The sequence below is a fragment of the Hemitrygon akajei genome, chromosome 15 (genome assembly GCF_048418815.1).
Source record: "Hemitrygon akajei chromosome 15, sHemAka1.3, whole genome shotgun sequence".
NCBI classification, from domain to species: Eukaryota; Metazoa; Chordata; class Chondrichthyes; order Myliobatiformes; family Dasyatidae; genus Hemitrygon; species Hemitrygon akajei.
Window position 1 is genome coordinate 82,333,060 of NC_133138.1, and position 18,524 is coordinate 82,351,583.

The window sequence follows — 18,524 nt, forward strand, 5'->3', positions numbered from 1 at the left end:
GACCCTGTTAGAGTTACTATTCTATAGATTTGTATGCCCACAGGAAAATTAATCTCAGGGTTATATATGGTGACATATATGGGCTTCTTCAATTATAAGATTTTCTTTGAACTTTGAATGAAATCTGGTGAGTACTGTAGCTCACCTAATACAGATAGCAGAATCTCACCTTGATGACTAACAACCTTGCCACTTCTATGATAAGCCGTACACAATAGTGGGGGAAGGTACATTCTATGCCTTCCACTCCAACATCTAATGCCTTTCAAAACTATTTCATTCATTCAACTTTTCCAACACCGGAATAATTTTTCACAAAATTATTGTTGCCATTTTGAACAAGCCTTGGAGTAAATAGAAGTACAGAAGGGACAAATGGGGTGGCCATTGTTAGGAGGAAGGTGCAGGAAAGAAGAATTCCAAAAGCAAAGAAGTACTCAAATGGCAATATAGTATAGCTGTGGCTGACAAGGGAAGTCAAAGCTAATGTAAAAGCAAAAGAGAAAGCATAACAAAGTTAAAATTAGCAGGAAGCTTTTAAGATTGGGAAGCTTTTAAAAACCAACAGAAAGCAGCCGAAAGAATCATTAGGAGGGATAAGATGAAATATGATGGCAAGCTAGCAATCAATATCAAGCTGAATAGAAAGAGCTTATTTAAGTATATGAAAAATAAAAGAGAGATGAGTGTGGATTGAGGACTACTAGAAAATGAGGCTGGAGAAATAATAATGGGGGGCAAGGAGATGGCAGATGAACTAAATGAGTATTTTACATCAGTCTTCACTGGAATACATGAGCAGTGTTCCAAGTGTTGAAGGGTGTGAGGGAAGAGAACAGAGTCGATTTACTATTACATGGGAGAAGGTACTCAAAAAGCTGAAAGATCTAAGGGTACATAAGTCACCTGGACCAGATGAATTACACCATAGGGTTCTGAAAGAGGTAGTGATAGAGATAGCAGAGACATCAGTAATGACCATTCAAGAATCATTGGTCTCTGGCATATATTACTCCACTCTTTAAGAAAAGTGGGAGGCAGCATAAAGGAAATTATAAACCAGTTAGCCTGACCTCAGTGGCTGAGAAGATGTTGAGTCAAAAGTTAAGGATGAGGCTATGCAGTACTTGGTGATACAGGACAAGATTGGACAACATCAGCATAATTTCCTTAAAGGAAAATCTTGCCTGACAAACCTGTTGGAATTCTTTGAGGAGATTACAAGTAGGCTAGCTAAAGGGGATGCAGTGGATGTTGAATATTTGGATTTTCAGAATGCCTTTGACAAGCTCCCATACATCGGGCTGTTTACCAAGTTAAGAGCCCATGGTATTACAGGAAAGTTGCTAGAGCATTGTTAGGTTAGAGCATTGGATGGAGGCAGCGAGTGGAAATAAAAGGATCCTTTTCTGATTAGTTGCCAGTGACTAGAAGTGTTCTGCAGGGGTTGGTGTTGGGACCGGTTTGTTTTATTCTGTACATCAATAATTTAGATGATGGAATAGATGGCTCTGCTGCCATATTTGCAGATGATATGAAGATTAGTGGAGGGACAGACAGTGTTTAGGAAACAGAAAGACTGCAGAAGGACTGAGACAGATTATGAGAATGGGCAAGGGAGTGCCAAATGAAATACAATGTTGGACAATTCATGATCATGCACTTTGGTCATAGAAATAAATGTGCAGACTATTTTCTAAATGTGGAGAAAATCCAAAAACCTGTGAGGCAAAGGGACCTAGAATCTTTGTGCAAAACATCCTAAAGGTTAACATGCAGGTTCAGTTGGTTCAGAAGGCAAATACAATGTTGTAATTCATTTCAAGAGGTCTAGAATACACGAGCAGGTATGTAATACTGAGGCTTTATAAGGCCTCACCTTGAGTATTATGACCAGTTTTGAGCTCCCTATCTAAGAAAATATGTTCTGGCTTTGGAGACAGTTCGAGGAGAATCACAAGGATGATTCCAGGAATGAAAGGTTATCATACAAGGAATATTTGATGACTCTGGGTCTGTTTTCACTGGAATTTAGAAGGATGAGGGGGAATCTCATTGAAACCTTTCAAACATTGACAGGCCTAGACAGTGTAATGTGGAAAGGCTGTTTCCCATGGTGGTGGTGTCTAGGACAAGAGGGCACAGCCTCAGGATAGAGGGGCATCCATTTAAAGCAGCAATGTGGAGAAATTTCTGTAGCCAGAGTGGGATGAATATGAGGAATTTGTTGCCACAGGCAACTGTAGAAGCCGGGTCATTGGGTGTACTTGAGGTGAGATTGATAAGTTCTTGATTGGCCACACCATCAAGGCCAGGGAGTGGGGTTGAGGAGGAAAAAAAAGAATCAGCCATGATTGAATGGCAGAGCAGATTCGATGGGACAAATAGCTTAATTCTGCATCTATGTCTTGAGGTATTATGATCTGTTCAGTTGAATGTAAGGGCACCATCCCACAAAACTTGCAATGTCTTGTTTGAGTCTACATTCAGGACCATTGCTAAATGATTGGCTTCTTTTATTTGTAGTTTACTTGTAAAAACTCTGGGGGTTTTATATCACTACACGTGATCAATCTGTAGAGACGACCAACTCTTAACTATGACATAGTCCAAACTGATTACTTGCTCTGGACCGTGATTGGTTAGAGCAGTAGAAGCCAGTGCATCGATATTTTAATCATGCTTTGGATCAGATGCGTTCTGTGTACTGCAATGTTCTATAAACACAGATTACTTTCACAGAATGACTTTATGATCAATCTCCATCATGTTCCTTTAGTGCTGTTATGCTACCTGCACCTGAGCATTATGAGGACATTTGATGCACTCTGATACATTTTCACATTACATCTTTGTTATCACCTGTAATTAGATGTTATTCTCTTCCTAATGAAGTATGAAGGAAGCTAATGTTGCACTGACCTCATCTGTTTCTGTGGGCATAGCCATCTATTGTTATGTGATGTTTAATAGGTCACATCAAAAGAAATAATGTGTGTATGTGTGTGTGTACGTGCACGTATATTATGTGTGTAATGCATATACTTGTCTGCGCGTGCACATGCCTGTGTCAGTATCTGCATATTCAAATTCACTTGGTTCGGAAGATCAAACTCCAGTCCTTGTTTTGCAATCCCTCTATCGCTTCCCTTCTTATCCCACTCCCCTAATAACCAAAGCTCATCATCATTGTTGCCAAAGCTGTAACTCTCTTCTGTACTCTGGATATCCTACTCAAGTGCTGGCCAGAAGTAAACATAAACCTCCAGCCAAAGTCTTACCAGATCTTCAGTAAACTTTTCTTGACTTGTTATAAAACTGAGTATCCCATGTGCTTTCACAATAGCCTGTCAATTCAGACTGCTACAGTAAATGGTATATAACAGACATATATAGGATTGGAAATAATTTGGAAAAAGTGTAGTTCGGGTGGTTGATGGTTGGGTTGTGTTGTTTCCCAGTTTTGGCAACTTGCTGTAAACATTTCATCACTATGCAAGCAGACATTGTCAACGCACTGTTAATGTCTCCTCGCATGGTGATGAAACGTTGACAAGTGCATTGGTGGACAACTTAAATCAACCATATACGGGATTCTCTGTTCTAACAGATACTACAAAAAAGCAACACAAAATCTAAAAGGTGTGTAATACAGTAACAGATGTGTACTCTCTGAGCCAGTATTGGAGCAGAACTATTTGAGAAGATAGTTCACAGATTGAAGTTTACTCTTTTATGTTTCATTCTTCTCTGTAGTTAGATTCTTTCTTTGGGGTTAGCTCTCTGAGAAAGTATTCCCTTGCTGGGATGTTTTATTCTGTTTGTCACGCAAGGGATGATTGAATAAACCAATAAATTCTTTACCTTCTCATACTTGGCAAATCCACCCATGACCGCCGGATCAACAATACCGTTGAGCAGCATGGAGAGTGGGTTGATGGGGAGATTCTCATCCCCCTGGTACTGGGTGATCAAGGTTAGGATCTTCTCATTCGTTTTCTCCATTGTCTCAATTGCATTTTCCAGTGGGCTGATGGTACTCTGTGAAGCAGAAAAAAGGTTGCCATCGAGAATATCATTAGTACCTCACAGTGAAGGCAGGATAGATACAAGACTAAACAAGGTGCAGTCCTGCCAGCAGTTTTTGGTATTTCATCTTCAATATCTCTGAGGATCTAACCTGGACCCAACATATCGATGCATCTACAAAGACGACATGACAGTGGTTATATTTCATCGTGGATTTGACATGATTTGGTATGTCAACAAAAACACTTGAAAAATTCTACAGTTGAACTGTGGAGAGCTTTCTAATTTGTTGCATCATCATCTGGTATGGGGATGCTACTGGTACAGGATCAAAATAAACGCAAAGAGTTGAAAACTCAGTCAGCTCCATCATGGGCACTAGCCTCCGTAGAATCCAGGACTTCAAGGAGGAATGCCTCAAAAAGGCGGCACCCATCATTTAGGACCCCCATCAACCAAGTCATGCTTTGTTCTCATTGCTACTATGAGGAAGGAGGTACAGAAGCCTGAAAGCAAACACTCAATGAATCAGGAACTGCTCCTTCCCCACTGCATTCTGATCTTTGATTGGACATTGAACCTATGAACACTACCTCACTGCTTTTTTATTCTATTTTTGCACTACTTATTTAATTTAATTTAACTATTTTTATATATTTAATGTATTTCACAGCTTTTTTCTATTATTATGTATTGCATTGTACTGCTGCCAAAAAGACAAGAGATTTCGTGACACATGCTGAAGATATTAATCCTGATTCTGATGCTGACTGAGGTCTGCGTACCTCTCAAAGGCAATATGATAAGTATGTCATCTGAAATGATAGCCTTGTTTGTCTCTACCGAGAAGCAGTCTGACCCTCTGAATATTTCTAACAGTTTCACTTTTTATTTCCAATTTCAAGCATCTACAACTTTTTTTTTAAACTTTTGTATTAAGTGTACTGCACTTCACTTCAGACCTTTAGTGGGAAACAAGGTAATCTCAGGCAGACAGCAAGAGTTTACACTAAAAACCAAAGGTTATTTACCTCACAGAACATCTCATGACAGCTTGAAAGAGAACTTTTCCTGTCATATACCAAAAACCAACAGATTTGCAATAATGTCCAAGCTTTACATTTTAATGGAATAGGTTTCAGGAATAAGGAGATCTGTATCTGTAATTTAAGAATTAACCATGACATTTGTATTCTCACAGTGATTGTGTTCAATGGTGTAGAGTATGTCCCTCAAAGTATAGAGTATATTTGGATTTGTTTGAGTTTGGAGCTGACCTAGTCTGAGGATTGTTGGTTGTTGGGTACCAGGTGAGTGTGGTGTTGTAGTCATGGCTACCAGGTCAGTTTGGTGCTGTAGATTAAAGTACCAGTTGAGTATAGTGTTATACATTTAGTTACCATGTAAATGCAATCTTCTGAGCTTAATTATCAAGTAAGTATGGAGTTAGCTGTCAAGTGTGAACCCTACAGGCGACATTCATGAGAAGATTGATCTAAGCAATATTGTACTTACAGGAGAGATAGAATTGACTTCAAACCAACGGAGAATGCCAGGTAATTTATAAACTGTGAGAAAGGTGGTCCTTTCAATCCACATAGACTGTAAGAGATAATCAATGATAAATTAATCACTTGTTCCAAATTATGACTATACCTGTTATCTTGACACAATGACACAGGGTTTTTGTACAAGTGATGGTCTAACAGTAAAACATCTAAAAGGTTTCTACCACTGTAGAACAAGTAGTTGTAGGTAGAGGGGCTAATAATGCATTGACATGGGTTCATTAGGACAGAGGTAGTATTAACCAACCACAGTTTTACTCTCAAACTGATGTATAAAAGATTTGGGCGGAGAGAGTTGTTATCATATCTCAAGTTTATTGTCATGGGTGTGCATTCCTGAGCTATAAACACAATGAAAATAATTTTTCTGTTGCAGCAGCACAAAGTGTTCTGGTTTAAGGTGGCACTGGTGAAACTTAGTGATGCCTTCATGGCAGCAAATAAAACGATTAACTACTCTATTAATCACACTGTTACTGGATAACAATCACTGCAATCAATAGCCTGTAACTTCCCTTTTGGAGCTGAGCCTTTGAATTGTCCATACAACCTGGCATTTTGGTGGTGTAAATGAAGTCTTAAAGGTGCGGGATGGTTGCAGCATGGTGTGATCGGGCCTAATCGAGGCAGCGGGGCCCAGGCCCAAGAGTGAGAAAAGAGGCAATGTTTGGCCATTGCTGGAATGCACTTGGAGCCAATTCAAAGCGTTAGATATGAGACAAAAGTGAGGCTGAGTCAAGGCGGTGGGGCCCAGGCCCAAGAACCAGGAACTAGCTGATGTTTGACTGATTTAAGTGCAGGGCCAGATGGGATAGGTTGAGTACGGGCCGAATCAGTGTGTTAGGGCCTGGGTCCAAGTGTGAGTAATGAGCCAATGTTTGGCTGATTTAAGCCCGCTTGCCAGATTGAAAAAGGTAGGGTGTTGGGGCTGAATGTGAGGGCAGGGCCAATGTTCACTTCGCTGCTTGGCAAGGTTTACTTGTCTCTACATTGAACTGAGGCTGTGGCCTGCAACTAATGGGCTACAGTGATGACTGGCTTCATTGCTGTGAACTCACTTTCATGAACTTTAATTCTGAGTGTTAATAGCTTACTTTTTACTGTTTGCACGATTTGTTCCTTTTTTTGCACATGGGTATTTAACTTTTTTTTAATGGATTCTATCAGGTTTCTTTGTTTTGTGGCGGCCTGTAAGGAGACAAATCTCAACGTTGTACATAGTGTACATAATTTGTTAATAAATGTATTTTGAACTGTGAAGGATGTTACAGACATGACAACCATTAATTACATGAACAGTATGAGAGGGCGCCATGGTGTGGCCACTGGATGCTATTACCACTCAAGGCTTTCCGTAGTTCAGAATGCAGTTGCTGTGCCGCTCTGTATGTCTTCCCTGTGCAATGCATGGGTTTTCCCCAGGTGCTCCAGTTTCCTCCCACTGTGGGTAGGTTAATCAGTCATTGTAATTTGTCCATTGATTAAATTAAGGTTCATCTGGATTGTTGAGGTGCTGGGGCAGCGTGGCTCAAAGGGCCAGAGGGGCTACTCCTCACTGTGTCACTAAATAAATGAATAAAATAAAATAAAATGCTCTCAAAGAAAAAATTAAATATGCACATGACTATCCCAACAAGAATTGGAGAGAGAATGTTTTTGTCTTATCTTAGCAGTGCTTAGTGCTCAGTACTTTCCCTGACAAAGAAAGGCCTCATCTATCTAAAGAAAATGCAGATTTTATTAATCTTAGTTAACATAATAAATATATGCATCTTACAGCAAATTCGTTGTCTGGGTCTACTACTCCTTTCCGGACCGGCCTGGAATACTGAAATTTCTGCACGTAATTCGCCTTGTAGAAGCTGTGGAAACCAAAGGCAGGAAGTGACGTACAGAATGAAGCCCAAAGCTGCAGGAACACCATATAACTAATCACATTCTACTCTCACCTCTTAAGCAAGCATTCTATTGTTACAAATGGATGAGTTCTATCTATTATTAACACACAAAATAAAAAAACTGTTGGATTAGAAAAACGAATCAAATCATGCTGATAAAATTCAAAGTCATTTTCCCTCTTCACTGTGACTTTCCTTAATACTCAGGCCCGTGGGTGATAAGGTAAAATGCCAAGAACAAGATAAAACTTCAGTTGTCTATTGAATCAGTTGGTCTGTCCAGAATTCTACTTCTCCGAGGATTTCTTCATTTGAAGGTCTATATGAATGGGCTTTCGAAAGCAGTATATCTTTAGTATGTGCACAAGTAAAGTAATTGGTAATTAGTTTATTATCGTCACACGTACCAAGATACAGTGAAAAGCATACCATCCATGCAGATCATTCCATACGCAAGTTCATCAAGGTTTTTCAAAAGGAAAATAAAAAGGGACTACAGGGATTGGTGTTACAAATACAGAAAAAGTAACAGTGCGGGGAGAAAAATAATCTGGATGGTCATGAAAGGTAAATTGAAAGATCAAGAGTTCATAATTGATCTGCTTATCATAATTGATAATTGACAGTTATAACAGTGGGACAGAAGCTGTCTTTGGGTCTGGTGTAACTCGTTATCTTCTGCCTGATAAGAAGGTTAGGGAAGAAGAGAGAATGACCAGGGTGGGAGCAATCCCTGATTATGTTGATGGATTTCCTAAGACAGTAGGAAGTGCAGACGGAGTCAATGGAGGGGAGGCTGATTTTCTGTTCACGAGTGTCCGTGATTTCTTGCAGACTTGGAAAGGGCAGTTGCCATATTAAGGTGTGATGTGTCCGATAGGATGCTTTCTGTGTAATAAATGCTTTTAGTCATTAAGTCTATGAATTAGGTATGACCCCAAGGAAAACAGCATAGATCTTTTTAGATCTGGTGGGAGGTGTATAGGCTATTGAGGAGTCATATGGTAACTGACCAGAGAGCACTGAGTACTCATGCAACAGGGAAATCAGATTGACAGGGATGGATCAACATTGTAGGATTTTTTATATATAACGCTGAGGTTGGCATATTGCTAAAATTCTTTAATTGAAGAAATGTGGGGCCAGTAAAGGGAAGTCATTGGTTGTCTTATTTTCCAGTCACAGGCTGGAAGGACAGTTGTAGTGAAGCACGGGGAGTGACTTTGAATTTTATTAACATGACCTGCTTCTGGTTTCTGACCAGAGTTACAAAAGCCAAACATGAAGAAAATGAAAAAAAAAATTAACAGACTCAAAACTTTTATTTTTTTGTAGCAATTTAATCATTATTTGGATACACTGTTCTAATCCTGTAAACTATATTCTGGGATGTTTATTGTATACATTCTCTGACATTAAATGCACCTATTGAACCTATACCGCAAAAGTAGTTACTGTCTCTAATTCATGTAATGTTAATGCTTGTTAACACAGTTCAGCTACATCCAAATCAGCACATTAATGCCACAAATGAATAAGTAAAGCAACAAGGAAGTATACAGATCTTTAATGACAGATCTGTGTTCGGGGCAGTGGAGCAAGTCGACGCATTATGAACCTGTTGGATATGTGCTGTGTGTCTAATTCCCAAGATGCTGTCGCAGGCAGGCAGATTGTCGTGAGCCCCGTGGGCCTCCACGGTGAGCCGTATAGCATTGGGTTTCTAGGTTTCTCAAGCATGTACATCAACTAATTGTTGTCTAAGCTCCAGTGTTTTCTGTTTAATCTTGCCAAGTTAATTACAGTGATTATTTCAAACGGACTCTCAGTCAGCACTCATTGTGAGGTGTCTGTGTTTCCAGGATGATTCATCTCTCTGTGCTACTTGGTCAAGCCACCAAAATTCAGTTGGGATTCTGACGAATAAACTCATTTGTCTCAAAGTGGGAGTTTGTCGTTGCTCCACACCTGGGTTCAGTTGTCCGTCAGCACACACCATGGCAGGAGTCCGCACCATAAATGGACCAAGCGGACATCGGTCGGCTGGAGGCAAGTGTGCCTTCTATTCATAGTGCTCGTCCTGAGTCCATGTTTTGAGCTTCTCTAGTCTATGTTCCAGCATCTGCAGATTTTCTCTTGTTTATGTTCAATGTCATTAAGGTTTCTTGAGTCTCCTGTGACCCTCCAGATTTCCAAGAACTATTCCATGTTCCTGAGTTATATTTCTGAGTTTGACTCTGTTTCCGAATTTGACTATGTTTCAAAGTTATATTTGCAATAGCCCTAAGTTTTCCAGCCCTGTTACAAATTTTCCTGGGCCACCAGGTGCTGGCCTTAAGGGATGGAGGCTGACCTGTGGGTCTTCGTGGCAAGCCGCAGAGCAACGGGGTTCTAGCTTCTCGGACACCTGCATTTACCAATTGCTGTCTTAACTGTAGTTACTAAGCTTTCTGTTTAATCTTGCCAAGTTAGTTGCAGGTGATTATTTAATTTATTTAAAGCAAACTCTCAATTACGGCTCATCGTAGGGTCCTTTTGTGTCTGTGTGTTTTGATAATAATTCGTCTCGCTGTGTCACTCAATCAAGCCACTAAAGTTCAGCTGGGGTTCTGATGAACACACTCTTGTCGCTGTCTGAACATGGGAGTTTCTCGTAGTTCCACTTGGGTTCAGTTGTCTGTGGGCGCACACTGTGACACACGTTGTATCACTAACTTTCATTAGCCGTATTAACTGAGGTAATACTTTCAAGCTCTAGTTGTAGAAGCGCAAGATCTGAAATGTTTGGAGGGGAGGTGAAACTGGAGAAGATCCCAGATACCAAGCAAGAACAGAGAAGCAAGGGTTGACTATTTTCAGAAGCAAGGCCTAGTGGAAGAGGATGAAACTCCTTTGGAGAGGTGTACACTGGATAAATGAGTGTCCAGAAGGTTGAGGTTGAAATGTTTTCAAATATCCTACTTGCCCCACACTCCCTGTACATCATCATGCCATATATAATCCACAGTTTTGCCTCTGATTTTTTTTGTTATGCCTGTATCCAAATCATCTTCAACCCCGTGGAATAGCTTCCCTTATCCACTCCCTAGAGATAATATATGTGGTTTCATTCACTTAACATGCACTGTTAAATATTTGTCAACTTTCAACACATCAAGTTTTCTGCAATGAGAAATAATTTCCATTGCAAATCTTTCTTTACTGTTTCAATAGGGATGGGTTGGCTGCAGGCTAGAACATAGTAATTTTAATGTGTGGATTACTACACACTGCCAAGGGAAGGTAATGTTGATAAAATAAGCAATGTAGCCAGAGCATAATCTTCTTTCCCTAGAATGACAATCTAAGACAGAGTTAACTGTTGGGGCAGAAAATCTTATTGAATGAACTTTGTAAGCAAAACATGGGGACTAAGGCAACAAAGCCCCTTGCATATGGGCAGAGATGTTGAAGCACCTTTATACCGGGACAAGGATAATACAATAGTTTTATATACAGACTGGCATAACATATCCCTCTTACAGCAACACTACCACAATGTTTCTCAGTGGTTTGAAGTTCATAGGTTCCCTAAGGCTATTGTCTTAAAAGCATATGGATTAGACCTGGACTCTGGTAGCATGGCAAATGTAATTTCTGCCTTCAGGCTAAGTCCTTTGTATCAGGTCAGAAACATTTTGGGAAATGGAGGTGCAGTTTTTGAGCCATTCTCTGCTAAAGTAAGAAGGGTTGGAATTTGTTTGGTGGCCTTGCACAATGATCCACAGCCCATTTATACTGAGTCTAACATCCTCTTCCCTCACAGTCACTCTCCATAATGATCTCTCTGTCAAATGATGGACAGCTATTGCTCACTCTGATATTGCTCACTATGGACAACCATCAGAGACATACCATCCGTACCAAACCTGTCAGTGGGAAGAGTTTATAAATACATTTCACAAAGTGAGCACAAGAGGGCAGTACAGCTTTAAAAGTTGGAAGCATCCCTTAAATTCAGAGTATTGGAATATCGTGATCAAACCTCCTGTTCTAAATGTCAAGATAGCCTGTTCTTTCAAAGCCCCTGAGAAAGGAGCCATGGATCTGGCACAGAAACCATGTACAGAGAGCTGGAGGTAGATGCAAAATCTATTGATCCACTGAACACAATCCTCATGGTCCTGCAGCAAGAACCTCAAGACTTGCCCAAGGATGTGATGCTGGGGCCTAGGGGTTAAGTATGACTTGTGTACAGGTATAATACATATAACCAACAGCCAAAGGAAAGTCAATGGAGATATCTAGCCTGGAGGCAGACCTAGAGTGTGGGGTAGATAGTACACATGGACACTGATTCCAGACTTTTGGTCAACCATTTATCCAGTACAAACCTTTCTTCAGCAGGTCTCTTACTCAACCCATCCATCTTTCACCTTACCTTACTTCTGAAAATCAGTCCTCCCGTTCCTCTCCTTGGTAGCTAGCATTTTTCAAGTCCCCTCCTCCCTTTAATGTCCTCTCAGATCTTGAGCTTACCACTGGTAATTTAAGACCTCAATTATATAGGCCTTCTATGTACCCACACACTTTCAATTGCTTCTCCTTTCCTACAACAACTGGGAAGCATTTTCTTTTGTATCTGCTTGAGTAGTTCTGGATTGGGGTCTAGTTCGATAATAATTCTTTGATGAAGCATTTTGCTTCTCCAGCATTGGAGCTTTTAGAAAAAGAGCAAATTAAATATTTAGACAATTAAATAATAATCCTCTCCGATTCTAGAGGACTTTCTAGACCAGGGGCTCCCAGTCTGGTATCCATGGACCCCTCAGTTAATGGTAGGGGTCTATGGCATAAAATAAATTGGGAACCCTGTTCTAGATGTTCCTAGCTCTGTCATAAACCCAAAAAACTCTAAGATACTGGAGCAGAATTGAAGCCATATGACTCATTTAGCGTGCTTTACCATTCAATCAGGGCAGATTTTTCTTTCAACTCCATTCGCTCACCTTCTCCCTGTAACCATTAACCGCTTTGCCAATCTTGAACCTATCAATCTCTGGCTTAAATACTCTCAATGACCTGGCCTTCACAGCCCTCTGTGACAATAAATTCCACAGATTTGCCACTCCTGGCTGAAGGAATTCCTCCTCCTCCTCTGTTTTACAGGAATGTCCCTTTGTTTTGAACCTGAGGATAGTAAAAACAACTGTGCTCTTCTTCAGGATTCTGCTTTGGATCTTTGGGACACATCAGAATGATGTTGAGGGATCTCAGTGTTTCACCCACAAAACTGCACTCCTCTTGGGACTCCACTTGCATAGCAGCCAGAAGTAAATCTCGAGTAACTTTAGGTAATTAGCATTCCTTGTGTTTTAAGATCTACAGGAGTCCTGTGAGAGGGTGCAGAGCAAACCATGGCTGTCCCATCAATGCTGTGACTCTTTAGTCCTGATGTTAGAAAGTTGGAGAATGCATTCTGTTTATCAGCAACTGGTCTCAAAGGTGTGAACAAAGGCTTCTCCTAATCTGCCTTGAGATGAACATGGTCCCCTGTCTCAACTTAACATATTGGGCATCCTCTCCCTCCAAATCACACACCCACGCCCTTTTTCAGCAAAGGATAAGAGGGATATTCCTGAATCCCAAATGCAGTGCCATTCCATGGTTGGAATTCTAGTATACATGTCATTCTTCATCTATCACATGCCAAGACAGAGCTGACAGCACAAAAGTGATGGTCTGAGCATGACATGTTGATTCTTACAGTGCCAGTAAGCTACAGTCATACTTACTTGATAACCTGGTCAGGCACTGGCTTGTTCTTGAAACGGGACTGCTCCTCGAGGACTGGCTGGACAGTGAAGCACTGTATGACTGTGTGAACACAGGTTAAGGACACAGTAAGTAGCACAGTGTAACAGTTATAAATGCTCATGACTCCTACTCTGATGAATTGAGAAGGCAAAAGGAGGAAAATGGCACTGGGGAGGTGGGGGTGTTGGTTGACAGTGGTTAAGGCTACTGAGTAACTGATCCGACAAATTTCCACTCCTGCATTTGAGGATTCTAACAGTAAAAGCAACGATAATGCTGCAACTGGTCGAGCTGTTGCCTCAGAGCTGCAGTGATTTGGGTTCAATCCTGACCTCTGGTGCTGTCTACATTCTCCCTCTGACTGTGTGGGTTTCTTCCGGATGGTCCTGCTCCTCCCACATTCCAGAGATGTTGGGAAGTAAGTTAGTTAGCCACTGTGTGGATAAATGGTAGAATCTGGAGGGTGTTAATGGGAATGTGGGGTGTTGGATCTCTGTGGATGAGTGTTTCAAACTCAGCAGGAAGTCTGTGCTGGAGGGCTGTTTCCTTGCTGTGTGACCTAAATAAACGCAAATTCAAATCTTTGTACCTCAAAGCAGCTATGCAGAATAGCAGCTCAACCAATGAATTCAGTCATAACGAGCTTAGCATTGAACTAAACCTGATTAAAGCACATTAACAGGAGATGAGAGCTTTGTCAACACTTCATGGCACTTTGTGTGGTAGATGTGACCTGCTACATTTAAACAAATGCAGACTCACTATTACAGGTTGTGCTGCAGAATCATTTGGTTGGAGGATTTGGAAACGAAAAGGCAAATGGAAGTAATTAATAATTCAATTACTTTTAAGGGGAGTAACACTACATAGCTTTTATAGAATCTGTGCAGAGTGCATTGAAATGTAAAAGATAAATTACAGAGAATTGGCTCTGAAAGCCGGTTTAAACATGATAGGCTGAATGGCCTCCTTCTTTGTAAAAGCTCCTGATAAATTGCTGTTGCTGTTGTCATTATTGTTAGGTCACTGGTACTTTTTTAGTATCCACCAAAATCCATTCTCAATTTTACCTTCACCTATTTAGCCTGGACCGGATGGTGGACCAGTACAAACTGATGGCCACATTTCCCTATCTAGATAACATCACCATCTGTGGTCGCGACTGGTCGGACCATGACGCCAACCTCCAACGTTTTTTCCAGGTGGCCGATGCTTTGAACCTGACTTATAACAAGGACAAGTGTGTGTTCAGAACCACACGACTCGCTATCCTTGGGTATGTCGTGGAGAACGGGGTCATTGGCCCTGACCCCGACCGTATGCGCCCCCTGTTAGAACTCCCTCTTCCCACTACTCTCAAGGCCCTCCGGCGGTGCCTGGGTTTTTTTTCCTATTACGCCCAATGGGTTCCCCATTACGCAGACAAGGCCCGCCCCCTGGTCAAGTCTACCACCTTTCCCCTCTCTGCCGAGGCCCGCGCGGCCTTCAGCTGCATTAAAGGGGACATTGCCAAAGCAACGATGCATGCGGTAGACGAGACCATTCCCTTCCAAGTAGAGAGTGACGCCTCTGACGTCGCGCTGGCTGCTACCCTCAATCAGGAAGGCAAAGATCTCAGTTCAGATGAAGACTTGTCCCATTGCCTTACACTCTCGTCTCATGTTGTCAAAAGATCCCTCCTCCTTCTACCCTGTCATAGATTTTCCTTCCTGTTTTCTTCCTTCCACTTCCCTCTTTCTTTGCATCTTAGAACTGGCCCATCTCTAATCCTTCCCAATTCTGATGAAAGGTCACCAACATGAAACATTAACCCCATGTCTCTCTCCACAGATGCTGCCTGAGCTGATGAATACATTCTCTATTTTCTGTTTTAACTGGAGATTTACAGCATCTATAGCACCTGCCTTTTGCAACCATTTTGTCAGGACCACGCTGACAGGCCAGTGTCGAACTCTATCTGGGAGCTGAACCAACTGGTGAGTTGGACTGCCAAATGTTTGTTCACTGTAGTCATTGATGCTGATTTCCCAAAATAGTAGAACCCCTTTAAGCATAATTACTGCTTGCTTAGCAACAAGCAACTGGAGATTAATTGGCACTCCATGGAAACTATAAAATTCTTTTTGCCAATTAATTGTTATTGTTAAAGGAATTACAAAAGGGGAGCTTAATCCTTGATCGATCTCTAAGTTCCTGTCTTGCTCCTACTCATGAAATGATCATTTACTTTTAGACTGCTGCAACAAAGTTTTCTTTAGGGTTTTGACTAGTGGCTGCTCTTTCTCACAATATAGAGAGGGCTAGCACAGTGTTAACGTGACTGAGTCGGCCCAGCAAAAAGGTGACTACTTTCCCTAAAAGACATTACAATGAGAGTTACTAATGGTGTCCAATGAAGACACTAGATATTGCAAATGCTGGAATCTGGAACAACACTGAAAATGCTGGTGTAACTCTGCAGGTTTATGGAAGGAAATGGAGAGTTGGTGTTCAGGTTGAGACCCTTCAGCTGGACTGAGAGATAGAAAGGAGAAAGCCAGAATAAAAAAGGTGAAGAGTAGGATAGAAACATAGAAAACCTACAGCACAATACAGGCCCTTCGGCCCTCAAAGCTGTGTCAAATATGTCCTTACTTTGGAAATTACTTAGGGTTACCCATTGCCCTCTATTTTTCTAAGGTCCATGTACCTATCTAGGAGTCTCTTAAAAGACCCTATCGTATCCGCCTCCACCACTGTTCCCAGCAGCCCATTCCATGCACTCACCACTCTCTGCATTTAAAAAACAAACAACTTACCCTTGACATCTCCTCTGTACCTACTTCCAAGCACCTTAAAACTGTGCCCTCTCGTGCTAGCCGTTTCAGCCCTAGGAAAAGGCCTCTGACTATCCACACGATCAATGCCTCTCATCTTATACACCTCTATCAGGTCACCTCTCATCCTCTGTCACTCCGAGGAGAAAAGTCTGAGTTCACTCAATCTATTCTGTCTCATAAGGCATGCTCCCCAATCCAGGCAACATCCTTGTAAATCTCATCTGCACCCTTTCTATGGTTTCCACATCCTTCCTGTAGCGAGGCAACCCGAATTGAGCACAGTACTCCAAGTGTGGTCTGACCAGGGTCCTATATAGCTGTAACATTACCTCTCGGCTCTTAAACTGAATCCCACGATTGATGAAGACCAATGCACTGTATGCCACCTTAACCATAGAGTCTACCTGTGCAGCCGCTTTGAGTGTCCCATGGACCCGGACCCTAAGATCCTTCTGATCCTCCACACGGCCAAGAGTCTTACCATTAATACTATATTCTACTAGGTTAGGCAGCGTTTGTAGAAGAAATGGCAGGTGGACCCACAAATGAGGAGGTGATAGGCAGGTGGGGGAAGGAGGAGAGTGGGAATGATGTCAGAAATTGGAAGATGATAGGTGGAAGTGACAGAGGGTGGAAGATTATTCCATCTGATGGGAGAGGATGGGATCAATTGAAGGAAGTGGGAAGGGCAGGTTGAACAGTGAAGAAGGGGACCATGTGGGAGGAGTGTGTGGTGAGGGGCAAATGGACTGGGTGGAGGGGAGAAAAGAAACAGCATGGTAGGGCTGGACTGGGTGGGATTGGGAGAAAGAGGAAAGGAACAGAAGGGAAGCAGGCGCTGGAAGTTGGGGCAATATGGTAACGTAACGGTTAGCATAACACTATTACAGTTAGTGAATCGTGGGTATGCTATGTTAGGGCTGGAAGGGTGATGACCCTTATGGGTTGCCCAGCACAATTTTTGACAATTTGGTTTGATGTAAACAATGCATTTCACTGTATGTTTCAATGTACAAATAAAGCCTAAAAGTTAGAGAAAGCAATGTTTAGGTGGACTAGACAGGTGAAATATGAGATACTAACCCTCTGATTAAGTTGTCCATCTTAGCTGAGACATTCCTCTATCAGATGAAAGATTATTGACCTGAATCATTAACTCTGCTTCTTCCTTTGCAGATGCTGCTTATCTGCAGAGTGTTTCCAGCATTTTCAGTTTTTATTTAAATTTCAGCATCTCCAACCTTTTACTTTTATATCACGTGTGTGCTACTCATTCCTCTCACTACAAGACTGTGTGGCGACCCACTTCCCAGTGCACTCGAACCGGCTCACAAAGCGGAGCGCGCCGGCATTGAGGCTGGTCCCAAAGAGGGCACCAGGCCTGCTTCACCAGCAAGGGGAAAAGCCTGCACGCGGGACAGGACTGTGAATATGCGCCCCCTACAGCATTCCCGCCAGGGGAGGGCGGGATCAGGAAGGCTTTAAAGCGAGGCCGCGAAGTTTGAATAATGGTCAATTATGGAAAACTCTGAACATCCTCTACATAGCACCATCCAGAGACAGAGAAGCAGTTTCAGCGACAGGTTACTTTCGATGCAATGCTCCTCAGACAGGATGAAGAGGTCAATACTCCCCAATGCCATTAGGCTTTACAATTCAACCGCCAGGACTTAAGAACTTTTTAAAAGCTATTATTAATGCTTTTTGAGATAGTGATTTAGATGCATATCATATTTTTTACTGAGTTAAGTATTGTATGTAATTAGTTTTGCTACAACAAGTGTATGGGACATTGGAAAAAAAAGTTGAATTTCCCCATGGGGATGAATAAAGTATCTATCTATCTATCTATCTAAACCTCTTTTGTAACTGCAGCTCACTGACTCCGTGTCGTTATTTCAGCGCTGCGTGTAGCACACTGCTACAATTGGTGACCCCGACGGCCCGAACGATATTTTAACCGGAGATGTACGACGCCGCATCTGTTCATGCAGTTTCGTTAAAACTGCCAAGCTTCTGGATGCTGCGACCTCACCTATGGTTCCAGCAAGCAGAGGCCCAATTCCACATTCGGCAGATAACCTCGGATGCCACACGTTACTACTACGTGGTGAGCTCCCTCGACCAGGAGACAGCCGCCCAGGTTGAGGAGTTCATACAATCGCCCCCAGCGGATGGCAAATACACAGAATTCAAAGCCTTGCTCATAAGGACTTTCGGACTCTCATGGCGTAAGCGAGCTGCCCGCTTACTGCACCTGGATGGTTTGGGGGACAGGCCACTGTTGGCTTTGATGAACGAGATGCTGTCCCTGGCTGGAGGTCACAAGCCCTGCCTCATGTTTGAGCAGGCATTCCTGGAGCAGCTGCCTGAGGACATACGCCTGCTGCTGTCCGACGCGGATTTCAGCGACC

At 42.1% G+C, this 18,524-nt stretch overlaps 1 protein-coding gene across 1 annotated transcript in view; it reads right to left on the reverse strand.

Annotated features, from left to right (window-relative positions):
• Positions 1-18,524, reverse strand: part of LOC140739509 (dedicator of cytokinesis protein 2-like) — a 651,201-nt gene that overhangs the window by 17,282 nt on the left and 615,395 nt on the right. Inside the window, exons 42-45 of the mRNA XM_073067873.1 lie at positions 13,270-13,351; positions 7,375-7,459; positions 5,545-5,631; positions 3,865-4,041 (exon numbers count right to left, since the gene is read on the reverse strand). Coding sequence (XP_072923974.1) covers positions 3,865-4,041; positions 5,545-5,631; positions 7,375-7,459; positions 13,270-13,351 — 431 coding nt within the window. The remainder of the gene's footprint in view (positions 1-3,864; positions 4,042-5,544; positions 5,632-7,374; positions 7,460-13,269; positions 13,352-18,524) is intronic.